The sequence below is a fragment of the Lepisosteus oculatus genome, chromosome 2 (genome assembly GCF_040954835.1).
Source record: "Lepisosteus oculatus isolate fLepOcu1 chromosome 2, fLepOcu1.hap2, whole genome shotgun sequence".
NCBI lineage: Eukaryota > Metazoa > Chordata > Actinopteri > Semionotiformes > Lepisosteidae > Lepisosteus > Lepisosteus oculatus.
The window spans coordinates 65,677,451-65,702,969 of NC_090697.1; the positions used below are offsets into that span (position 1 = coordinate 65,677,451).

The 25,519-nt window shown below is 51.6% G+C and overlaps 1 protein-coding gene across 3 annotated transcripts; it reads left to right on the top strand.

Moving 5' to 3' along the window:
* Positions 1–1,653: 1,653 nt before the first annotated feature.
* On the top strand, positions 1,654–19,712 carry rassf2a (Ras association domain family member 2a). 3 transcript variants are annotated; one of them, XM_069180892.1, is made up of 12 exons: positions 2,617–2,833; positions 2,941–3,015; positions 10,444–10,566; positions 12,266–12,341; positions 13,626–13,777; positions 14,688–14,785; positions 15,544–15,692; positions 16,244–16,345; positions 17,155–17,206; positions 17,604–17,725; positions 17,801–17,898; positions 18,561–19,712. In XM_069180892.1, the coding sequence occupies exons 3-12, from the start codon at positions 10,514–10,516 to the stop codon at positions 18,628–18,630; spliced, it is 972 nt and encodes a 323-aa protein (XP_069036993.1). In that variant the 5' UTR covers positions 2,617–2,833; positions 2,941–3,015; positions 10,444–10,513; the 3' UTR covers positions 18,631–19,712. The 3 variants fall into 3 exon arrangements, with proteins under 3 accessions (XP_069037004.1, XP_069036993.1, XP_069036990.1); XM_069180903.1 differs by lacking the exons at positions 2,617–2,833; positions 2,941–3,015 and adding an exon at positions 1,654–1,799; XM_069180889.1 differs by lacking the exons at positions 2,617–2,833; positions 2,941–3,015 and adding an exon at positions 5,346–6,968.
* The last annotated feature ends 5,807 nt before the right edge of the window (positions 19,713–25,519 follow it).

Below are 25,519 nucleotides of genomic sequence, written 5' to 3' on the forward strand. Positions count from 1 at the left end.
AGCACACAGAGGGATGTTCAGGGGCCAAGACACACAGAGGGATGTTCAGGGGCCAAGAGCACACAGAGGGATGTTCAGGGGCCAAGAGCACACAGAGGGATGTTCAGGGGCCGAGAGCACACAGAGGGATGTTCATGGGCCGAGAGCACACAGAGGGATGTTCAGGGGCCGAGAGCACACAGAGGGATGTTCAGGGGCCGAGAGCACACAGAGGGATGTTCAGGGGCCGAGAGCACACAGAACGGGATGTTCAGGGTCCGAGAGCACACAGAGGGATGTTCATGGGCCGAGAGCACACAGAGGGATGTTCAGGGGCCGAGAGCACACAGAGGGATGTTCAGGGGCCGAGAGCACACAGAACGGGATGTTTAGGTGCCGAGAGCACACAGAGGGATGTTCAGGGTCCGAGAGCACACAGAGGGATGTTCAGGGGCCGAGAGCACACAGAACAGGATGTTCAGGGTCCAAGAGCGCCCCCGGTGTGATGTCCAGGGTCTGAGAGTGCACAGAACAGGATTCAGTGAGGACCTCACCCCCCGAATCCGAAGTGGGGTCCGGAACTCAACCCCCCGGCCGAGGTCTGAGAAGATGGGGCGAACAGATGGCTGCTGGGTGATTGGATTAGGGTTTGCAGTGTTGGTACGGAGACGCAGGCGAGCACAGGGCTTCCTCGGCCATACAGACCTCATGCTTGGGCCTCTGGCTCTCCTCGAAATCTCCTGTGCCCTGCAGAGTTGGGCTGTGCCTGTGCTGTAAAACTAATTCAAACAAGGCAGGATGTACTAATTCAAGGGTTAAGCTCCAGCGCTCAGTCCTTCCATTCCAGTCCCATAGTGCTTTAATAGAGTCACTATCATGACTGACTACTGATCCTATTAGGCATGAGTGAAGTACTAGTGAACACGCTGGTGGATCTGGCCGAGTAACCTGACAGTGCTAGGACTGGACTGCGGCCGACTGCCCGCGCCAGGAGCCGGACTGCTCTGACCCACGCGTGTTCGGGTTTACAGGTGGAGAGGAGCTGCTAGCTACGGTACTTCCTCAGTGGATAAAACACGGGAGGCGCTGAAGTAACGGCCAGACAGAGGAGCGGCGACATCGCGCGAAAGGAGAATGACGGACACGTACAGTCATGAATAATAGACTTTGGGCCAGAAGGACGAACTCAAACACGCACAAATGGGCACATGCCAGCCTCTAACACCGACAGCCCAAAGAATTTGCACAGCAAATCTCGCGGAACGTATTCGGGAAAAATTGTTCAGGTTATTTGTTGATATCCACAAGGACTTTACCTCCCCAGCCAAAAGACAAAAACTGCAGGAAGAGATCCTTCCTTTTTGAAACAGTCCCGTGGGGTTTATGTGTGCCAGACAACAAGGTAGCGCACAATAGATTTACGGGAGGAACGGACGAGCACCAAGCGCGGCAGAGACTACCCGGGTAAGATACCCTCTGAGACACGTGTGTGGGGCTCCGAGCTGCTCGGCATTGTTTGACGGGGAGCCCGCCCCCTCGGCCGCGCCGCCATTGGTCGGCGACACCAACAAAGGGGCGTGAGGCGGCCGCTGATTGGATGGTCCCGAGGATGTATTCCGAGCAGCTGGGATTCCCCTGGGGTCCGACCGCCCCCCATTCCACATACCCCCCCCCGCCTTCTCCTTGCCCGAGCGATTGTACGCGAGCGAACCCGAACCGGACGCACCGACACGGTACAGAGCGCGCCGCGAACAGATAGGGTCAGCCCTGCAGGGAGAGCGCTGGGCGCGGAGGAGCGGCACAGCGGCCGGCGGAACAAAGTGAGTGTTGCCTTATTTATGCGAGGGAAAAGTACAGCACGCAGAAAAGAGATGCCTGGGAGTCTTGCTGGCTCTCACCCCGGTCTCTTCATTTGCCTTCGGTCGGGCAAGAGCGCCTCAGCCGCCCCTCGCCTCCTGCACACAGCACAGAATATCGCGTCGAGACCTGAACAGGCAGTAACAAAGCCGTATAATATACATCACGGGTGTGAGGGGGGCTGGGGTGGGGGGCAGTTTCATCAATCTCCGATTTGCACGGCTGGCTCAGATAAGCCGTGTCAGTTTCTCTCTGAGCGCTGAGGCCAGAGACCTCCCCGTCGAGTGACTTTTGGCGTCTTGTCTGCCCCTGACGGTTTCTCCAGCGCCCAGACCACAGACCCAGAGAGCCGCTCCCGTGACTGGGTCTCTGATCTTACATAACGTGTCAGCGGTCGATCGCCTTGTACAGTATGCCTTCAATATCAGCTTGAAATTGATGAACCACACTCTGCTTCTGCTTTAATTACAGGGTGCTGTATATGGCTCTGGTTTAGTTAGCCAGTATAACTGCAGAGGCAGTCTATAGAATATGAACTCTCGCTACAGACAGGTGTAGAGTAGGTGTTCTGTAATACACATTACTCAAGTGTATGTTATACATCTACACCCATATACTGCCGCCAATATAAATATATATCACAGTGCTCATAAAAACAGAGCTGTATGCCCAATCTTTACATAAACGCAGAGATCTTACGTATCAGACCGGTCACTGATAAGAATCTATAATTAGTTACGCAATGGCCACGTTGAAATAACATCACTGAGCGCAATACTCCTACTTATGTGTCAGCCGTAGAAATTAAAGGGCTCTAAAAACGCTGCGTCTGCACGCTCGCTCGAGGCGCCCGGCGCGTGTTTTCCATGTGAAAAAGGTGCGTGGACGCTGCCGGGCGCGTGTCCAGCCGGCCCGGCGGGCTCGGGTTCGGCGATGTCTCGGAACCGGAACCATCAACAACAGGGAACTGGATACGGTTTCACAAACTCGGACAAGGGTGGGTTTTGCCATCGGAGCCACAGATACTGTATGAGGAAGCTGCTCTTTTATGACGAAATACTGCATTTTGATTTTTCTAAGACGTTTTTTTCTTTTTCTCTGAAGGAGCGCAAGAATGAGGATTAGTGCGACGCATCTGCTCGCAAGCAGTTGATTAAAACGTAGTACACCGAGCAGCAGGTCTGTGTGAGGTCGTCAGTCACTTCGCCCAAGCTACTTCGTATGCAGCGGTTTTGTTACACGTACTCGCGCGGTGCTCCATCTGCACACGAGTTCACGACACTGTGAGTCAGTGAGTGTTTTTTGGGGTCGCCATGGCGACGCCGACAATGGGGAGAGCCGGCGAGCCCTGAATGGAGCTGCGTGGCCGGTCAGGGGAAGGGGGGGGCGTCTCTTTAAATGGAGCGGAAAAGAAAGGGAAAGATTTTAAGAGACGAAGACGCTAAGCGCGGACGAAACTTAAAAGAGCACAAACAAACGTCGTGTGTGTGTGTTTCGATCGATGTGGGTGTATGGAAAGCGCCCGCGCAGCCGAGGGGAGTGCGAGGCGTGACCGGAACACGGGGCGTGGGATCGGGTCCGAGTCACGGGGGCGGGGCAGGGCAGGGCTGATCCCGGGGAGACCCTGTCTGAGAGAGCAGTCCAGCAGTACCAGCACAGCCGGGGGGTGACCCAGGCCAGCTGATCACGCCCACCAGGACCAGCTAGCTGGGGAGGGAGAGTCTCCGAGGGGAAGTCTGGGTCAGGTCTGAAGTGGGCACGTACTGTAGATCTTGTCTGGAAAACTCTTGTAGATCCAGGAGCTGCGGTTTTCCAAAATGGGCTCTAATTACAGACCTCTGACCCAGGGGCCTGTTTATGTGCAGTGTTTCAAGAATTACAGCCGGAATGCACATTGACATTAAAGTCTGGTTTGTTTCACTTGCCCAATGCCCAAAGTAAAAAACTGATGCCCAGGTTTGAAGTTGGTTTATTCGTTTTTTTGTCCATGTCACAGCAGTTACAGTACAGGCAGAACACCGGGTTACAATATATCCAGGAGCTCGGTACTGGAGAGTTTAGGTGTGATGTGTTTAGGGGGCCGCGGTGTGTTTAGGTGTTCAGGGAGAGCTGGGCTGTGGTGTGCTCAGGTGTTCTGGAAGAGCTAGGCTGTGGTGTGTTCAGGTGTTCTGGAAGAGCTACAGAAGGCTGTGGTGTGTTCAGGTGTTCTGGAAGAGCTAGGCTGTGGTATGTTCAGGGAGAGCTGGGCTGTGGTGTGCTCAGGTGTTCTGGAAGAGCTGGGCTGTGGTGTGTTCAGGTGTTCTGGAAGAGCTAGGCTGTGGTATGTTCAGGGAGAGCTGGGCTGTGGTGTGCTCAGGTGTTCTGGAAGAGCTAGGCTGTGGTATATTCAGGGAGAGCTGGGCTGTGGTGTGCTCAGGTGTTCTGGAAGAGCTGGGCTGTGGTGTGTTCAGGTGTTCTGGAAGAGCTAGGCTGTGGTATGTTCAGGGAGAGCTAGGCTGTGGTGTTCAGGTGTTCAGGGACAGCCGGACTGCAGACAGAATCATGTGATGCTGTAGCTCTGAAGGACCCTGGCTGCAGTGGGTGCCCAGGTCTGTGGTGTGTTCAGGTGTTCAGTTGTTTCGGTGTTCAGGGACAGCCAGGCTGCAGACATCAGAGGGAGGAGATGAGATCTGTCTGGAGGCTGTCTCCCAGCCCTCACTGCTGTTGCTGAAATATTAATTATGCAATTTTGTCTGCTGTTAATATTTAATCTTGCTTGTGCTCTGTGCCACAGCTGAGCCTGTCTGGAGCTGGAGGTCAGGCCTGGCGTCACTTCTCAAAGAGTTTTCTTTCAGCCTGTCCGAATGGAGATCCAATATTTCTACTATTAGTCTAGAACATCCTTAGAGCACATGAATTTCTGAAATCATCTGTAAATTTTGTGAGTCTTAAATGAATACATGAACTGGATTATTTTTATATATGAACAGTTTTTGAAAGTAAAATCTCTTGTGTCTTGTGCAGTATTTAATAGAACATAACGTGAAATGTCCATTTCATTCTGTACAAACAAGCTATCGATCCGCATTGGGAGAAGATGAACTTGAAACATCTGATTAGGACTCATTTACAGAGTTTAAAGTGTAGGATTTAACACAGGGAATGTTATATTACAATTGTAAAACACGCTGGTGAGACCTGAGTAAAATACTGTGTACAATTCTGATCCCCACCTTATAGAAAAGAAGAGAAGAGCAATAAAGTACAATCAGGAGTTCAAGGGACTTCACTTCACTGGTCAAGTGGAAACATGGAGGTGTTTTTAAAACTGTACATTAGGAAGCACGTCCTTACGTCAAGGGTGGCAGGAGAGTGGAACAAGTCTCCCAGCCATGTTGTTTTAGTTGACCTAGGCTTCTTTCACAAAATGAAGGAGATCCTTGGATCAGTTGACTTCTAACTACTAAGGGGCATCTTTTCCTGCGTAACCTTTCTGTCCTTTATGTTCACCCAAAGCCTGTTGCTTTTCAAGATGGTGCTTGGGATCAAGAACTTTGACTCCTGGAAATATCTCAACTTTACAGGCGTTCATAGCTGCAAGAGGCATTAAGTTAAAGGTTTCTGTCACGAACAGTTCTTTCTGGGCCCTATGCAGACGACACGATCCGGAATTGTGAGGAAACACTGGGGAAAAAGTCATGCAGGAGAGGGTATGGAGACGGGGGGCGTGTCCGAGGGGTGCAGGTGTCCAGGGAGAGTGAATCCGGGGTGAACAATCCATGAGAACATCCAAACGGGTAATCCAAGACTGAAGGTAGAGTCCAAGGCCAGGGGATCCATCCAGGGAACAAAACCATGAACCGGGTCGGGACCGGTGGGGCGGGGAATCAGGAACAGAAGGTTAAAAGCATAACGGAGCCAGATGCAGCAGGACCTGGGCTCTCACGAAGCCGAATTCAATGAGGAACCAGGAGTGACGTCTGCGTCTGGCTTTTAAGGTGGAACGGAAATCAGAAACAGGTGCAGGTAATGGGCCAGAACAAGGAAGGGCTGGAGCGCCCTTAAGAGGAGGAGTAGCGATCGTGACAGTTTCATTGATTGTCTCCTGGAATATTCATCAATGAACACAGAGGATTTTCCTCTAATCTGCGTGGAGTTTGCACGTTCTCCCTGTGTCCACCCACAGTCCAAAGACATACTGGTGGGTGAATTGGCTTCTGGGAAAAGTATCCCTGGTCTGAGTGTGTGCGTGTCTGTGTCTGCCCTGTTATGGACTGGTGTCCCGTCCAGGATGTTGCACCTGTAGCTTGCTGGGATAGGCTCGGCCTCCCCCTGCCACCCTGAATTGAATGATGCTGTTAGAAAACGAGGGGATGGATTTTCCACACTGGGCCTAGAGACATGTGAGTAAATCAGATCGCATGGACTGGTATCTTTTAGTCTGTCTGTAAGGTGGGTGTGGAATCCACTGAAAACTGCTCTCCGTGGAGCGATGCAGGTCGGTACACATACAGATGGGACCGTGGGAGGCACACGTTTGCGTGGGCATGTCAGTGTCCACAAGGGGGCACTATAGGGGCGTGATGTGTAGGCATGGACAGTGCGTGGCGCAGGGTTAGAAGCCTGACAAGTTAGGAAGCTGCAAAATTCGAAGTTCGGGGGCCGTCCATGGAAACACCTGCCCCTTGGACTTGTTCGGAAGCACCGTGACTTTCCTCTCCCTGCAGTTTCCATGAGACAGCTGTGTCCCTGGACCGGCTCGCTGGGTGGGAGTGTCTGCGCGTCGGCGAGCCGGGGGAGAGGGTATCAGAAATGTGTCAAGAGCGCGAGTTTCCTGTGCCTCCGTGGCGGAGGGGGCTGCGGGCGTCGGCAGCAAGGAGGAAGTCTGCACGAGTGCGAGAGCAGTTCGCTGACTCGGGGCTTCCTGTGAAGCCTCTCGGAACGAGGAAGTTGGAGCCGTGGCCTGCAGCTCGCTGGGAGAGCTCTGTCGGGCTGTGGCACAGGTCCCGTCGGCGCATCCCTCCAGGAAAGGAGCTTCTTCCAAAGGAATTCTCTACTCCCGAGGCTCCTACAGCCCGCTGGGAAGCAGGGGGAGAGGGTGACCGACTGCGGGTCTGGAGTGGGAGGACTAGAAATCCCTCCTTCACCAGTAGGTGTGTGAGTCTCGCTCTGTTTCCTGTCTGATTGCTCTTTCCTTTTTCAAAGAAATCGAAGAAGGGTCATGAATTAGGGTAAAATTGTCCTGTGTGAGTTTTTCTTTTTAATACATGTATTGTTCTGTTTCATTTTATGAAAATAAAAGTTGGCACTGCTTTAAAAGTACAGTAGGACAGTGCTGTTACAGTGGGGACTGTAGTAAAAGTGCAGTAGGACAGTGCTGTTACAGTGGGGACTGTAGTAAAAGTGCAGTAGGACAGTCCTGTTACAGTGGAGACTGTAGTAAAAGTGCAGTAGGACAGTGCTGTTACAGTAGGGGGCTGTAGTAAAAGTGCAGTAGGACAGTGCTGTTACAGTGGGGACTGTAGTAAAAGTGCAGTAGGACAGTGCTGTTACAGTGGGGACTGTAGTAAAAGTGCAGTAGGACAGTCCTGTTACAGTAGGGGGCTGTAGTAAAAGTGCAGTAGGACAGTGCTGTTACAGTAGAGGCTGTAGTAAAAGTGCAGTAGGACAGTGCTGTTACAGTGGGGACTGTAGTAAAAGTGCAGTAGGACAGTGCTGTTACAGGCCTGGTGGAGTGAGCTCAGTGAGCAGAGGTGTTCAGGTGAAGAGTCTCATATCACCTGTTCATGGGCTAGGTGTACTGTCCTGGTCTGAATTGTGCATGAGCACCTGTTTCTTCTAAAAGAACAGTCGTTTATTAATAGAACGTTTATCCGTATTGAAGCGGAACCACAGTAGTCAAATTAAGAGATTTATTATTTCCTCCAGTCAGAGGGCCGTGGTTTGTACTTTCCTAATATATCCTCGAACGGCCTGCAGATGACCAGACTCCGGATACATGCAGTCAGGATTTACAGGCATGGAGGTGCTCCGTTCACAGAGGCCCTGCCGTCACCACTGTGCCTCGGACTGCAGAGGAAAACGAGTTTGCTTAATAAACACCTTCTTCCTCTTTCATAGCTTCAGCTTTTTTTTCCCATTTTATTTTCAAACAGTCCTCAGAAGCAAGGGAGGCTCATACCAGACTGAACGTTAGGTATCCCAAAACGTGCTTTACTCTGAAAAGTTCAAATTCCTAGTTGAAAATAAGGGGCTGTCAATCAGACAATGAGCGGCACAAAATCACAGCGTTTCAGCACCAACACCCGCTCTATTGACTCGTTGTACCATTGCTAACACATGCACTGTATCTGGATAGATCCCTTATGTGCATTTAGACAAGCCAGATGTATCATCACCAAGAGAACACTTCTGCTTCTGGAAGAAAAAGTTTTGCAAATGCAAATTGACATTTTCCCAGTGTGGTTTCTGGGTATCTCAGTCTTTGCCCAGTCTCATAAGACGCATTATGAGGTCCCCCTGCACTCCTCCTGCGCCTGGAGATGTAAAGTAATGTGGGAGTCCTCGTGGCCAAAGAGAACTCAGTTCCTGCTGATTTAAGTGGACCAGTAGGTGGTGCTCTTCCCTCTGGGTCAGAATTTCCAAACCAACGCCCCAGTATGGGGACACTGTCCTGTGAATGAGACATTAAACTGGGGCCCTGGTGTACTGTACAAGCAAGTGTACAACTGCAATGTCTTTGACTGCACATCATTTCATAGCCTAATATTTGTGATGAACTTCTCTGTGAGCATTCTCTGATCATCAGCGTATGGGACCAAACCAGAATATGGTGGGAAAAGAGATCTGTTGCAGAAATGTGCTTCTGCAACCCTAATCTTTACCCATTGGTGACAGGATTGTGTCTTGGCCAACATCAGTGAAATTTCTTTCAGTTTCTTGGTAAGGAATAGAATTGCTAGAGGCAACGAACGCAGTGCTGATCCCAGCCTTAGCAAACGTTGGATTGAAATTGAATTGTGGGAACTGAAAAAGAGACGTTCTTTTATTTTTCTGTCTCTCCAAGTTCCTTCACTTCTCACATGGACTGCGGTGTCCAGCTAACAGGAAGTAAAGGGAATCATCAGCTTTCACAACATGGCTTGTTCCACGCTCCCACAGCCTTTTGTGTAAAGAAGTGCTTTCTGTTTTTTCTGGTTTAAGTAAATTTCCACGTAGTTTCCACTCAGGTCCAGTAAAGCAACAGTTTACCTTCTACCGGTAGGAGCTGGTGAGTAGTTCAAGCCAGTTCTTACTCATAAACCCCAGTCCGGACAGTCACAAACCAGTTGCTGGGCTGGGCAGACCCAGCCGGGCGTTGTGGATCTCGGGGCGTGGTTAAAGAGGTGAATGGCTCAGATGAGTGGGCGTGTCAGGGCAGAGCAACTCGGGGAGTGTGGCCATCAGCTGAGTCTTCAGAACTGCTGGCGACTGTGAGTTGGGGGACTATTCAATAAAAAAATCATTGCAGATTCCAGCTTTCAAAAATAATGAAACAGTGGTGGGTCGTCCTGATCCTGCAGGGCCAGTGTTGTCTGCAGGGTTTCAGTAACAAGCTAAATCCCCTCATTACTGGCTTAGCGGGACAGGTTGCAACCTTCCCCCAGCAACCTAGCAGAAACGCCAGCCCTCCGGGACACGGAATTGGTTTCTCCTGGAATAAGAAATTAGGAATCTGCAATGGTCAGTTCTTTCTCGGCCTTGTCTGCACCGAAAGGGGCAAACCGCTAAACTGGAGTGGTCTACAACATCTTCTGCAGAGAGACCTGGGAAAGGACAAAGTGATTATCTAATAGGAAACAATATAGCATATGCAACTGTATCGCTCTAAATTCAGTTTAATGTTATAAAGAAGTGAGCCACGATTGGCAGACTTAAAACTAAGAGCATTCACAGTTCTTTCTTTACTTAAAACTAAGAGCATTCACAGTTCTTTCTTTACTTAAAACTAAGAGCATTCATAGTTCTATCTTCTATCAGTTTCGCAAACCGAAACCAGAAGTGATGTCCAGGACTAACCACTGGGTAACTGTTGACTGTTCATTAGAATTGAAAATGCATGATCCTCGTCATAGCAGCAGGGCCTCAGAACTTGTCTCTGGTCATGAGAGCAGCATGAGACTGAAGTTAGTGATGTGTGAGCGTCTGTCTGTCTGCAGCCGGTGCCTCCAGTCCTCTCCAGTCTTCCCAACAGCCTTTCTGTGCTTTGAAACAACGTGGCTGTGTGTCTGCGTGGTGGTGGAAGTTCATTTTGAACGAGAGGACAGAACTGCACAAAAAGTCTCCACAACAGACAGAAGCTCCCGACAGACATGTCAAACATGTGAATTCATGGTTTTTATCAAATGAATGGCACCTTCTTTTAACTCTGGAAATGCTACGGCTTTCGGTTTTGGTGTCCCTCCCCCCCAGTGTGGAGTTTCATTTCAGAGTGGAAAGGAAACCAAGTAGTGGGGGTTCAGTGGGAAGGAAGAGAGTCTGGTGATTGTTTTTCAGTCGTCTTCTCTTGGTTGAATGGTTGTGTTTTATGTGTTTTAATCTTTCTCTCTCTTTCCTCTCCCACCTTTCTCACTCCCCCCATTTCTCCAGTTCACTGTCCTCGGCTCCCTCCGTCTCTCTCTGCACAGCTCTGCCGATGTGTCTCCCTGGCTGACGGACGATGGATATCAGGCAGGACGTGGTTCAGGTCGGAGAAAATAAGTTCATCAGCAAGTAAGAGTCATATAGAGCCCTCCTGCTGTACCTCTCACACACAAACACAAACACAACACACACACACACACACACACAGAGGCCTCCCACTGTACCACACACACACAGAGAGGCCTCCCACTGTACCACACACACACAGAGAGGCCTCCCACTGTACCACACACACACAGAGAGGCCTCCCACTGTACCACACACACACAGAGAGGCCTCCCGCTGTACCACACACACACACAGAGCCCTCCTGCTGTACCTCTCACACACAAACACAAACACAAACACAACACACACACACACACACAGAGGCCTCCCACTGTACCACACACACACAGAGAGGCCTCCCACTGTACCACACACACACAGAGAGGCCTCCCACTGTACCACACACACACAGAGAGGCCTCCCACTGTACCACACACACACAGAGAGGCCTCCCGCTGTACCACACACACACACAGAGCCCTCCCGCTGTACCACACACACACACAGGCCTCCCACTGTACCACACACACACACAGAGGCCTCCCGCTGTACCACACACACACACAGAGCCCTCCCGCTGTACCACACACACACACAGAGCCCTCCCGCTGTACCACACACACACACAGAGCCCTCCCGCTGTACCACACACACACAGAGCCCTCCCGCTGTACCACACACACACAGAGGCCTCCCGCTGTACCACACACACACACAGAGGCCTCCCGCTGTACCACACACACACACAGAGGCCTCCCGCTGTACCACACACACACACACAGAGGCCTCCCGCTGTACCACACACACACACAGAGGCCTCCCGCTGTACCACACACACACACACAGAGGCCTCCCGCTGTACCACACACACACACAGAGCCCTCCCGCTGTACCACACACACACACAGAGCCCTCCCGCTGTACCACACACACACACAGAGCCCTCCCGCTGTACCACACACACACAGAGGCCTCCCGCTGTACCACACACACACACACAGAGGCCTCCCGCTGTACCACACACACACACAGAGCCCTCCCGCTGTACCACACACACACACACACAGCCCTCCCGCTGTACCACACACACACACACAGAGCCCTCCCGCTGTACCACACACACACAGAGCCCTCCCGCTGTACCACACACACACACAGAGCCCTCCCGCTGTACCACACACACACACAGAGCCCTCCCGCTGTACCACACACACACACAGAGCCCTCCCGCTGTATCACACACACACACAGAGCCCTCCCGCTGTATCACACACACACACACAGAGGCCTCCCGCTGTACCACACACACACACAGAGGCCTCCCGCTGTACCACACACACACACACAGCCCTCCCGCTGTACCACACACACACACAGAGCCCTCCCGCTGTACCACACACACACACAGAGCCCTCCCGCTGTATCACACACACACACAGAGCCCTCCCGCTGTATCACACACACACACAGAGACCAGATCACACATGGGACACATCTCGATGCAAGACGTCACAGCGCAGCTCAGTGTAGTTTTGACACAGGTGTGTGGTGATACCCCTCCACTCAGCGGAGCATGAGCTGGCAGCAGTGTGCTCTCAATCACTCACCACTCAGGCGCCCGTTATTGTGACTGCTGGATCTCCTTGAGGTCAGCCTTTGGCTGAAGTTGGCATGTTGCCCGTTGTGGTGCTGGGGCTGATGGTCTGTCCTGTGTCTGTAGGAGTGCTCTGCTGTCACACCTCAAAACCTACAATCTCTACTATGAGGGACAGAATCTACAGCTGCGACACAGAGAGGTAAGAGCTGTGCCATCTGTTCAGTTGCTAATTAGTTCTAATGGGAGAGCTCCCGTTTTCCCTTTGTCTCCACCCCTCAACACTTGGTCACACTACCCCCTTTCCCCTCTTTCTCAGTTATTACCTGCCTCTCCTTCTCTCCCAGCCCACACTGCCTCTCTCCCAGTGTCTCAGCTCTAACCACTAGCCCACACTGCCTCCCTCTCTCTCTCCCAGTGTCTCAGCTCTAACCACTAGCCCACACTGCCTCCCTCTCTCTCTCCCAGTCTCTCAGCTCTAACCACTAGCCCACACTGCCCCCCTCTCTCTCCCAGTGTCTCAGCTCTGACCACAAGGCCACACAGCCTCTCTCCCTCTCAGATATAACCAGTTGCCTAGACACCCTTCATCACTCTGTCTCAGGCTAAACATGTCATCTGTAACATCTGCTGCTGGCATCAGGTGTGGCTCGGTTTTTCCTTCACTGGGCCTCTTCTATAATTAATCATGCCCTGTGGTTTGGCAGGGGGCAATTACTCTGCGTGTGTCTGTGTGCACTTCTGCGTGAATACCCCCCACACACAGGCACCCTGCTGCCTCCCAGTGTGCACTGCAGCCCCGTACCCATTGAGAGAGAGCAGTACAGGTGAAATACACACCAGATCAAGTGCTCCCACTCCCCACAGGTACTATAATATCTTTCGAATACACAAGAGAGCCTTATAATAGCTTGGATTCCTCTCCTGTTTGGGAGAGAAGCCAAACCTGCAGACAGAAGCACAACAAATCCTTTTTGTTGTAGCTTCCTTGTGCGTTGTCATTTAACCCTTTCTGGTAGCGCGGCTCAGAGAACTTTCACCCACAAAACACAGTCTAGGATGTTTCCTAGCTTTCATTTGAAAGAAGAAAAGAACTGATTGTTTAGAAGAAAGAAAACGTTCCTCTCTTCTTCCAAATAATATCCAAAAAAACGGTTCTGGGGAGAGTGGCTACCGTCATCCCACAGTTTTACGACAAAACAAATACTCCAGGCATCCAGATTCTTTCCTTGAAGCTCTACAACACTCCCCAGTGCACATTGAAACACCCTTAAACACACAGACTCCACTAACTGCCCATGATCTCCCACGTTAAGCCCATGTGAGAATGTGTGCTGGACCTTATTCAATAATACAGTGACGTGACACCCAGGTGACCTCGTTCCTTGTCTGTGAGGCCCTGTTTGGTGCCCTCTAGTGGTGGGCGCAGGGAATGACAGTCCCTCCAGGACTGACGCGCCTCACCGTGTCTTGTGTCTGTGGGCAGGAGGAAGGCGAGCTCATAGTGGAGGGGCTGCTCAACATCTCCTGGGGTCTCCGCCGGCCCATCAGGCTGCAGATGCAGGACGACAACGAGCGAATCAGACCTCCCCCCTCCTCCACCTCCTGGCACTCAGGCTGCACTCTGGATGCTCAGAGGTGAGGCTCGAACCCGGGACTCCTCCTCCTCCTCGGTCCTTTGACTTTGGGAGCATGTACACTGCCGATCAGGATAAAATGCAATAGTGGGAAGCTGGCCGAACGCGCCAGGTGAGGATTAAGTTTACTTCTTATCTGGCTCCTGTCTGTTCCTACGCACTCACAGGACTAAGTGATGATCACATGTGGTTTTACATAAAAAAACTGTCTGGATCTCAGTTATCCTGACCAACACGTATCTAAAAATACAGTCTGTCTCACTTGCTGCAAGCCTCTCAGCACAGGGGTATCCTCGGGCTGGGGACGTCAGTGTGCAGCATGGCCAGTGAGAGGCATGCCCTCTTGTAAGGCGCTATATGTGCAGCTTGGAGTGAGACGCAGGCCGTGTGACTCTGTAGCTGTAGGCTTTGATTGAACAATTCTCTTCCAAAATTAGGAGAGTTTACACAAGTAAAAGAATGGGTCCCCAGTTGAGCTCTGGGATCTCTGGTTTGAGCCCGAGTCATGTCGCTTTGTGGAGGCTGTGATTCGAATTGCCCAGGAGGGGGCGCAGCTGGCGGGGCGGGGTTGTTCGGCCAGGGCTCCCCTCTGTGACACGGTGACATAGCGCCCTCCTGTGGTCTCCTGGAGCCTCTGCTCCGAGAGGAACCGAGTACCTCCGATCGTGGGGTTTGGAGCTCCAAGCTTCAAATCTGTTGATTGTATCAAAAACTGATGACTGTAAAATTGAAAACAATAAGGATGCGTTTTGCCAATCTCTCGCAGACCATGTTGCTTCATTCCGTTAAACTGTCCTACCAGTTTCCTGTTTAGAATACAGTGAGGAAGTGTCCCATCGCCCGTTCCAGTACAGATGAATGCAGTTTTCTCCTTCCCTCTCTCCTCGCTCCCCCCTCCTCTCTGTGTTCAGCAAAGAGGGCTCCCAGCTGGCCCCGCCGGCCATCCAGGTGACCGAAGCCGATGACCAATCAGACGGCAGCGCTGTGATGAAGGAGGAGGGCGAGGCAGGTAGGACTGTGGCGAAACGGAAGAGCAGCCTCATGGCTCTGTATCGAACGGGCAGCACCGTGGAATGACATGAGAGAGCACTGCGTGGAGAGGAGTCTGTCACAAGTGTACACCCGGTGGTTGTGTCACCTCAGATTGTATACAGAGCAGATTTAAGTTGTCCCTTGGTCACATAGTGGGTTTAAACTAACAGTTAATAACAGCTCCCACTCCTACTGGGAGAGGGGGGAGGGAACGCAGTTGAACTGGCAGCCCAGTATGTGATCTCCTGTCACAGCCTGAGGAGCAGTGAACCTGAACCCTCCCAGGAATGTTTTATGTTAATTGTGCTTGTTTTGCTTTGGAACACTGATTTTACTCGTTGGTCATGCCAATTAAGCACCTTGAATTGAATTGACTTGAATTAAAATCAAGGCACTAGTTCTTCCCCACAGTATCGTTCTTAAGTTCGAGTGGTGGTGGGAGTTTAAATACGCAGCCGTGTTATTGAAGTAGCTACCCCAAGAAGAAACTGAATTAGTCCTCCAATCCACACAGGAGGCATTTATTTACACAAAGAGTGGTGGGGGTGTGGAACAAGCTGCCCACCCATGTTTGTTGAGGTCAGTTTGCTGAGAAACAGCTGGATGAGATTGTTGCATCATTGGCTTCTCACTACTAATTTATCCTGCTAACTAATCATTCCGGTTAACGTTTCAATCTGCCCTCCCCTCCACCCTTCCTGCTCTCCCAACCCCCTCCTGTCCGTTGCTGCCCAGGTGATGAAGACGAGGAGGACTCCCCCCAGCTGCTCCGGACGAAGAGCGACGCAGGGGTGTGGCGCAGAGGGAAGAGACGGACGCCCAGCGACCAGCGGCGACTCAGACGCCACCGGTTCTCCATCAACGGCCACTACTACAACCACAAGGCAGGGCTGGTCTCCACAGCAACGGGCTCGTCACACACACATGTGCACAAGCAGGGGGTGCTGGGGTGGAGTGGGCTGTGGTTAGCGGCCTTTTTGGCTTTCATTGAAAGAGCAAAGCCTGTAAGCTCGCCCTGTCAAGAGATGCCTGCAGGCGTGTGGGCCTCCAGCACCAGCTGGGTGGTACTGGGGAGCTGGCTAGGGGCCGAAACCTGATTGGCTGGGCTGGGGATAGACAGGCTCCTCACCCTCCACCTGGACAACCAATCACCTTTCAGCTTCTCGCAATGTCCAGAGGCTGCCCCTCCCCCTTACACATGGGCGCAGACCCAGAGTCACTGCCATCCCCACGTTTACTGGGAGCACCACAGAAAGTATCTGTTCATTCCACATGCAGGGAAAAAAGGGAACGGGGAATTTGGCTTCAAAGCAGTAGCGGTAGTTATGGTTCTAAAGAGATTGCAAGACAAAGGAATTGAATAGAATGTGAGTTTTGTCACACAAGTGAGGACATTGTCGAGCCCAAGTTCACCCCAGGCTGCTCTCTCCCACAGACGTCTGTCTTCACGCCTGCGTTTGGCTCCGTGACCAACGTGCGGATCAACAGCACCATGACGACGCCGCAGATCCTAAGGCTGCTCCTCAACAAGTTCAAGGTGAGCAAGATCAATCCACTGGGCTCTGCGCTGCCTACCAGGAGTCTCCTCACAGACTGCTCCCTGCGTAGGATGTTCGCCACTGTCGCCAGTCCTCTGGTTATTCCGTTTCCTGATGAGCATGATTCCACAACATTGTTAGGAAACGCGCTGAACGCCACTGACTTCACTGATTGCCACAGAATTCAGTTGACGTGCTCTTCCCTGGAGCTCAGTCCTGAGCTCTGAGCCACTCCCTGCAAACGATTTCATTTGCAAGCTCCAAGCTGTTGGGAATAAGAGCCTGCTGCTAATGGAGAGGACTACAGAACTTTTCCGTCTTGGATCATGTCTGTGTGGAGCCTGCGTGTTCCTTACTCTGACAAGGGGGCGCACAGCTGGTCTGATCCTGTGCAGGGCGCAGTGCAGATTATATAAAACTGTGGGAGACCCCCCCCCCCCGCCCTTCAAAAAGATAGCCCCAGGGATCTTAGCAAATGAAATTGCACATGTTCTACACTATGTGGTCTCACAGACCTTTCCATATAATTAATATCTGGTCCTGCCCTCAAGAGAAGCCCTCTCTCTGTTACTAAGTCTTAGCAGTTTATACGCCAACTGCTTCCCAAATCCCAGCCACTTCTAAAACACATCCCTGATTAACACCCATGTGCAAGTATGTAACCTACCCTCACCATTCATATAATGACTAGCGGTGAAATATACAAGTGATCGAAGTTTTTGTGGCCTCTGGTGGCGAGTCTGCTGCTATCACGGCCCCTTCAGAGACCAGCCTGCCACAAGCCTCTCTCTGTGTCTCCCTCCTGCAGATCGAGAATTCCCCCGACGAGTTCTCACTGTACCTGGTGCACACCAGCGGGGGTAAGAGCACCGTCACCACCCTCAGTCATCACCTTGGTGTGCCTTGGGGTGTGTGTATCAGCGTGTGTGTCTGAGTGTGTATCAGCGTGTGTGTCTGGGTGTCTGTTTGGGTTTTTCAAGGGTCAGGGTCCCGGGGGTGTGTGGAGTTTAGCCTCTTAGGTGGTGTGTGGGGTCAGTGTCTGAGGAGCAGTAGGGGTCAGTGTCCTGGGGGGTGTGTGGGGTTTAACCTCTCAGGGGTGTGTGGGGTTCACTGTCTCGGGGTGTGTGTGGGGTTCAGGGTCTGGGGGTGTGTGGGGTTCAGGGTCTGGGTGTGTGGGGTTCGGGGTCTCGGGGGGTGTGTGGGATTTGGGGTCTGGGCTGGCGAGTCTCAGTGTCTTGCCCCCTCTGCTTGCTCCAGAGCGGCAGGAGCTGAAGTCTACAGACCACCCTCTGGCCGTGCGCGTCCTGCAGGGCCCCTGCGAGCAGGTCAGCAAGATCTTCCTGATGGAGAAGGACCTGGGCGAGGAGGTCACCTACGACGTGAGTCCACACGCTGCAGGGTCACAGAGCCTCCAGATGGGACAGTCTCTCACCCCTCTCCTCTCCCTCTCCCAGGTGGCTCAGTACATTAAGTTCGAGATGCCAGTGCTGCGCAGTTTCATCGCCAAGCTGCAGGAGGAGGAGGATCGCGAGGTGCAGAAACTGAAGACTAAGTAAGTAAATAAAAGTCTGGGTGGCATTGAACGCCACAGGAGCGTAGTGTTGCAGTGTAGTAAAAAGAGCCGTATACTGCAGCACTGTTCCACAAAGAATTGAATGACCAGGTGTGGTACCACAGCTGTCCACCAGATGGAGCTCTTGTTGCAAAAACTGCATGTCCTGCTCCCTGAAGCCCTAACTGAGCCTTGTTCAGAAGCGTTAAAGCAAATCTTAGATCCACTAGCCAGTCACTCATACGCCTCACAGCAGGCTCACATGGTGTGGAAGAAAGAGGCCCTAACCAACAACATGCAGTATCTGCTCTGTCGATTGCAAATGGTTGGCAGGTTAGAGTTTGGGTTTACTCTGGAGAAAGTAATTAAGCAGAATGACAAGCCAGAGAAAAAAACTGCAAGAAAAATCGTCTTCTTTCTCTCTTCCATCTTCTTAATTCACAACTAAGCAAAGCAAGAGGCAAAAAAGACCCACAACTGCACCTGGGCATTAATAGCAACAGTGTGATAAATGACACACGCTGAACAATCATCTGGACAGTCCACTGCTCGGCCACAAGGAGAAATTCAGTCTGTCACCGCACATTCACGTGACCACCAGCACACAGCAGAAACATTGGGTCCATGTTAAACGCCCACTCTCTGTGTCTGTCTCTCTCCAGGTACACAGCCCTGCGCTCTTTGATTCAGAGGCAGCTCCAGTGCGCGTCAGAGGGGCCCACCTCCATGTGACCACCCCTCGGAGCCCCTCCCCTCCTCACAGAGCCCTCCCCCTCCCCAGCATCGTTCCACTCCTCCCTCTCTCTCTCCTCTGCCTTCACTCCCTTTTCTGCCTCACACCACTCCACTCTGCCCACCCCTGTGGCTCTGCAGCCACAGGCACTCTGCTTTTCTGTGGGAAGAGTTTTCCCTGCGTACTCTGGTACCCCCTGATATCGTCATGGCAACCCCCAGCCAATGCCATGGCAACCAGTATCCTCTGTGATGCAAGTGAACTGTAGTAACTTGTGAAGAACAGCAATAATAAGTATGAATACCTTTTGTAGCACTTTTTGTTCCTGTGGACTGTGTTCCTCTAATGAACAGAATGGCAGGTCAGAGAAATAAAAACCAAGCTTAAAGAAATGAAGCCCATGCTCCGTAAGGGAGCTGGTCAGAGTCTCCACCCCCAGAAGGAAGTGTCAGTCAGAAAGAAGTGGGTTCTAGCTCTCCTCTCCTCTGGGGACAGGAGGCACAATCCTCTTGCAGGACGTCCAGTCTCATTCTGACCTCCCTGGCAGCAGTGGACTCTTTGTTTGCGCTTTGCCAGGTCCGGGTGTTTCTGGTGTTGGGGGTACTGGCATGGCCACAGTGCCCAGCCCCTTGACCTTCGCCTCTGCGTGATTCTGAAACTGTGACGACGCGACGGTTCACAGTTCAGTTTATTTTATGTACACTCCCCTTTGTGGACCGCGCCGATGACGTCTCCCTTCCCAGCACTGCTTTGCCTGATCAGTTTGGAAATAAAGAGCCAAAAGGAGGGACTTCTGGTCCCATGGGCTAACGTTTCGGCCCCAGTCTTCCTTCTCCCTCTTTTTGGTCTTCTTGAGGAAACATGGAGCTTCGCTGTGAGTGTGTGTAAAAAGATTTTGATGTGTAGAATGTTCCTTGGGTGTCTGCTGAGTGTGCTCTCTGCTTCTGCGTTTGGACAGCTTTTTCCAGCCGACTGCGTTGTCCACCTTTGCTTAAAGATAAGACGTGAGTGAGGAAAAGAAGTGCACATCATTTTTTTTTCTGTAAGCGGATTGCAATAATAAACTTTTTTTATTATTTAATTGAGATGTGTTGCACAATGCTGGGTGCTCTTTCAGGAAGATTGCACAGGACTATGCCTGGATTATTGTGCTGTCCGTTTTTAGGCCAGGTTTTGAGCTGTCCGGAGGTGGGCTGAATTCTGCTAGCTTGTGCTGTCCTAGACTTGAGATGGGCTGTACTGCTCAAGTATGTACGAGAGCTGGAATTGACTCAATTTCTTGGGTAGCACTAGACAACAACTGGCTGAATTGCACTAGACAACAATTGCCTTGGGCTGGACTGAAGCAGAGTGATTTGATTCATGCTGAAACCTGAAATCCTGGCCTCCCCTCCCAGGTGACACTGCTGCCCATTGTCTCTTGTATTTCTTCATATTTGCAGTCTATGTCTGCAGTCCACTGGATTAAGAATGGTCAGTAATTGAAGACTCGGATCATGGCAGCAGCTCCTGTACTGCACAGGCAGAATGAGGACCCACATTTAGAATGAAGCTGTTACACGAGGTTGGCCAACCCTAGTCCTGGAGAGCCACAGATCAGCAGTTCCTACAGGTCACCCTTATCGCAATTATTTCCACACATTTGGAACAATCGTTTTTGACCAGTTAAGGAGTTTAGAGATCATCTGGCCGATCCATTATGAGATGTCTGCTGACAGCTGGTAAAGGAAGGGCAGGAGGGCACAGGTGGGGATCACACTCCAGTCGGGATGCTAGTCCGCTGCAGGGACTTCTGTATCTGGCTTGTCTTTTTGAGGAACTCGGCACATCCCAAGAAAGCCCAGTGGAGAGCAGGTTCAAACGTGCAAGCACCACACAAAAGGCACCCCAGTCTGGAATCGAACCCAGTGAGGCAGCAGGCGTCACCAATGCACCATTGTTTCATTAATTAAAAAATGAAAGTACCAGCACCCTGTATATGACCGGGGACACAGCTATCCCTTCCTGATACAAGCAGGATAGGTTCACTTGGATCAGTGCTTAAAAGGCTTAAGAAATGAAGGATTTTGGGGTGACCCATAAGAAGTGCTACATGGTAGCTGTGCTTATCCTGAACTGGGATTGGGGACCCCTGCTGAAGTACTGGAAGCCTGCTGGGTCACATGACAGGTGCTGCCGCTCACCAGCTCTACGTGACTTCAGGACACTAGGCTCCTGAGGAACAACAGATGAAATCCTGGGTACAGGTGACCCACAAGTGTACCACAGACCGACTTGCCCCTCCACCTGCATGCGCATTCATCGTGTGGCACGCCGGACACTCCACAGTGCTGGCAGAGTCCTAGCCACAGGTCTCCGGCTCGTTCCAACAGAGCTGTGTGGAAGTGCATTTAAAACAAAGAACAAGCTGCCCATATCACCCTGCAGCTCCCAGCTGGCAGCCCACTGGAGCTCAGCAGGTGTGAGCCTGGTCAGTACCTGGATGGAGACCTCCTGGGAAAAACTAAGGTTGCTGCTGGAAGAGGTGTTAGTGGGGCCAGCAGGGGGCGCTCTCCCCGCAGACCATGTGGGTCCTAATGCCCCAGTATAGTGACGGGGATACTATACTGTAAAAAGGCACGGTCCTTTGGATGAGATGTAAAACTCTGTGGTCATTAAAAGAGCAGGGGTGTAACCCCAGCATCCTGGCCAAATTTCCCATTGGCCCTTACCAATCATGGCCTCCTAATAATCCCCATCTATGAATTGGCTTCATTACTCTGCTCTCCTCCCCACTGATAGCTGGTGTGTGGTGAGCGTTCTGGCGCACTATCGCTGCCGTCGCATCATCCAGGTGGGGCTGCACACTGGTGGTGGTGGAGGGGAGACCCCATTACCTGTAAAGTGCTTTGAGTGGAGTGTCCAGAAAAGCACTATATAAGTGTAAGCAATTAATATTATTATTATTACCCAATCATGTTGTTGAACATGCCTTCCTTCACACAAACAGCTGGATGAGGGCCAAGGCCCTGAGCCCTGAGCAGGCACCCCTCACTGAGTTACTAGAGAGCCCACCCAGCCACACCAGCCCGGAAACTCCTCCAGTGGCCCCCACACCACAGCGCACACTGCCACACGGGCCTGGCTGGCCGTCTGGGTGTGGGGTTAGGAGACGGAGGGGTCAGGGAGGAGGAGATGGGGCACAGCCAGACAGAGAGAGGAAAGCAGAGAAAGGGAGAGGGGGAAAGACAGATAGGTAGAGGACGGGAGAAAGAGGAGACTGCGAGCGAGAACCCTGCTAGCTGTGAAACACAATGGGGAGGCTTGGCATTGATCCCGTTGCGCTGGAGCTGGGGGCGGGGTGGGGTCGCCCACTCCTATTGTTCCTGGTCCAATCCGCCAGGAGGGGGAGGAAACAGAGTGGGTCCACCCAGGGTGGCGGCTGAGGGACAGCTCCCGCGGTGCTGAACGGGGGCGGGGTGGAGAGAGAGAGAGAGAGAGAGAGAGAGCCTCCAGGATCCGCAGCGTGACAGACGCTGGACGCTGAGCTCCTGCCCCTGCTGCACAGCCCCTGTCCTGCGGGCTCCGCGCCCTTCCCAGGTAGGCAGTGCAGTGTCCCGTTTGGGAGGAGAGCACATTGCCGAGTAAGCAGCGCCATGTCTGCAGTTCTAATGACCAACCTGAGTCTGACGCTGGGTTTTAGAAACTAGAATTCTTTCATGATGACAGTTTCATTTTGTATCTGTGCATCTATTTTCTTTCGGTTTCTCCAATTACCCTTTATTGGCTATTGTCTAGTTTTTTTTAATTCCTTGTTTCATGAGTACTTTCTTGTTTCTCTTGCCATCACTGAAGCATTTTGACACATACCTGTAGAGGGTCGGATTTTGGTGTTCGTAGGCGCCGGGTACTTTCACTCCAAAATGTGCAAAAAGAGGGGTAAACGCTAATTGAATCACGTCGATTGCCATGATGCACTTTGAACTATTCTAATGTTAAACCACGTGATTGATGGAGCAAGTCGAGAAACCATCACTTCGACACTTCTGGTTTCTAGAAGAGCCGCTAGATAGGGTCTGATCATTGATTTGGAGCACCTAGAGTCGAACGCAAGCATGTTGTTTCAGCTCGTTTTTCGTTAGTCACTAGTGTTTCCCTCCTTTGTAGGCGCTAAGAATTTAGTAGGCCCTAGGCACTGTGCCTACATTGCATAATGGGAAATCCAGCACTGAACACATATTCATGTGTATGTAAATATATCACTGGGGCCTCTTAATATGGCTCCAAAGGAAAGGTCCTCAGTTGAGTGCAGATTGAGCTCCTTGATCGCGGGTTCGGACCTTGGTTATGTCACTAGCCAGCTGTGAGCAGGACTCCTCAAGAAGAGGAGCGCAATTGTCCGAGCACTGCTGAGGGTAGGGTGGGGTTACTCAGTCGGGGTTCTTGGTGGTACCCTGTGGCCTCCTTGGGGCTTGCACACACTTAGGCAGTGAGGGACATGCGACTCTTCCAATCAGCACTGCTTGAGTTAAAAGGTGATTGGCTTGAGGGCGATCAGGTGGGAGGAGTCTGTCTACACTTCCTCATTCTTCCTGTGTGCAGTCGCAGTGTTTGTAGATGCCAGCCCAGATGTGAGAAACACACAACTGGCTGTTCCAAATTAGGCTACTCTAAAAAAGTTGTTGTATATTTTTCTATTTTGAAAGTCTTCCAGTGTTTTCTCCAGCTGAGTTCTTAATCAAAGGCTAATTGTTTTGAGCTCCCAATTGGATGAAAGTTTGTAAATTTGCTCTCCGCTCTAAGAAGGTAGGGTGGGATTTGTGATTGGTATCAGCCCTGTACCACTTTCTGAGGTTCAGAGCCACCCTCCTTGGTGTGCTGTCTAAAACCAACTGGACATTAATTTTCAAGATGGCTGTCAAGAATACATCCTGAATAGTTTAACTGGAATTGCAAGTTTAGCAATTACTAAATAGGGCTGTAAGATATGAGAACTGTAGATCACAGGATATCAACGCTGTTCTTTCTCTCCCCTCTTTCTTTAGGCCTCAGCAATCATGTGTCACAGAGGGCTGGTTCCACTGTGGGTCGTCCTGTTGCTTCTGATGACACTGATCCCCACAGCCCTGTCGCGGAGGGGCGGGTCAAGAAGTGGATCGAGGGGCGGGGCTAGAGGCGGGGCAAGAGGCAGGGCAGGGGGCAAGGGCGGGACATGGCGAGGAATCAAAGGTGGGTCGCTGGGAGGGGTCCGGGGCGTGGCTTTGGGCGGGGCCAAGGGAGTGGCCACAGGAGGAGGGTTGGGGTCTCAACTCAAGGGCCTGCCTTCCCACATCTTGCCCAAGATGGGCTCAACCAATCAGGGGCTGAGGGTGGGGGGACCGGTGTTAGCCGGGGCCATGGGGACGGTGGCACTGGGCTACGGGCTGGAAGCTCTGGGGGAATCGCGGTTGCACAGAGGCTTCAACATGGACTCCTCCAAGAAAGACCCCACGCTTCTCTACGGACATGGAATCGGACTCCGGAACCAGTCTATTCTTCCAGTCTTCTTCCCTGGACACTTCCATCACGGAGCCTCGGACCCTGGGCCCACCTCAACGACAGCTGTCATCATCACTGGGCTGGTCTTTTCCGTTCTGCTGGGCACCTGGATAAGAACCTAGGAAGGCGGGGAATCCTGGCGAGGACTGGCAGTGCTGACTGTGTACAGCAGTGGCCAAACCCTTTAACACTGCTCTAGGACCACTCTCCTGTCGGTTTCTGTATCTGATTACGATAACTAACCCAACTCTTTGGCCTTGATTAGGCTACTGTACCTTGAATCCAGTGCATAATTCAAATATAAAGTCTTTTAAAAGACCCTGAAAAAAAAATACCCTTTTTTGAGCTGATTGAGAAATTTAAGCTGAATTGAACACCAGACAACCTGGTCACACCTTCATAATCTGTGATTCCACACCTTGGTGTGCTGGAAGAGTCCTGAAGTCTATAATGATTTACAGATACATACGTGCATGTTGTTGTTGTTTTTTCTGCACAAAACAAGTATAGTAAAACATGGTAAAAGAAGCTGGGTGCCCAGAAAGAGCCCAGACCAGCTAATCCTAGCCATGCCACTACAAACTCCAGTGGCGCAATTGATAACGGCACTCGTGTCCCTGCGTGCATGGTGACCTCGTTGATTGCAGTTTGAGCCTGGATCAAAAAGCGGTAAAGCAGCGTGAGTCGGCCGGTAGTCTCTTGGGGACAGGTGAGGTTGGCAGTAAGGCAACCTCTCCCCTAATCAGCTCTGATCTTCCGCTTGGGGGCTGTGCTGTGTGTGACGTTTTAAAAGGCGATTGGCTCAAGGGTAGATAGGTGGGAGGGGTCTGTCTGCACTTCCTCGGTCTCTCCCGTGTACACTCGCGGGCTTGGTAGCCGTAACGTAACGTGAGAAGTACACAGCCATTACAGATCAGGTGGGGAAAAAAACAAAATTGCCGATTCTGATTATTGACAATTTTTAAGAAAGCGTGGTCTGAGCCTCCAGCTTGACTCTCCTTCGAAACATTTAAAACGGTTTACTTATCGTGGTCCAACTGCTCTCTGAGAGCGCCTTGATCACTGAGACCTCAAGACCTACTGTCGAAGTCTGTGAGTAATCACTCACTCGGGTGGGGTTTCGTGGGACGTTCGCGTATTTACATATCCTTTCAGAATAGAATTGAAAATGCTGCTCTGTTAAACTGTCCACTGCGTATAAAGCAACAGATGTAGGAAAATGGTGGGTAGCTGCGTCAGCATGCGTAGGCTGCAAAGGAACAAGTAAAAGGTTTATTCCATGCTGAAAAAAGAAGAAAGAAAACAACGTTTCGGCTGTGGAGCTTTCTTCGGGTGCGAAGAAGGCTCCACAGCCGAAACGTTGTGTTTTCT

What these genes read in the sequence shown, in the direction of transcription:
- rassf2a (XM_069180903.1), top strand. Translation starts at nt 10,514, where the DNA reads ATGGATATCAGGCAGGACGTGGTTCAGGTCGGAGAAAATAAGTTCATC. An exon ending in CCTGGTGCACACCAGCGGGG is followed by an intron (nt 17,207 to 17,603) that starts GTAAGAGCACCG and finishes TGCTTGCTCCAG; the next exon opens with AGCGGCAGGAGCTGAAGTCT. An exon ending in GCGAGGAGGTCACCTACGAC is followed by an intron (nt 17,726 to 17,800) that starts GTGAGTCCACAC and finishes TCCCTCTCCCAG; the next exon opens with GTGGCTCAGTACATTAAGTT.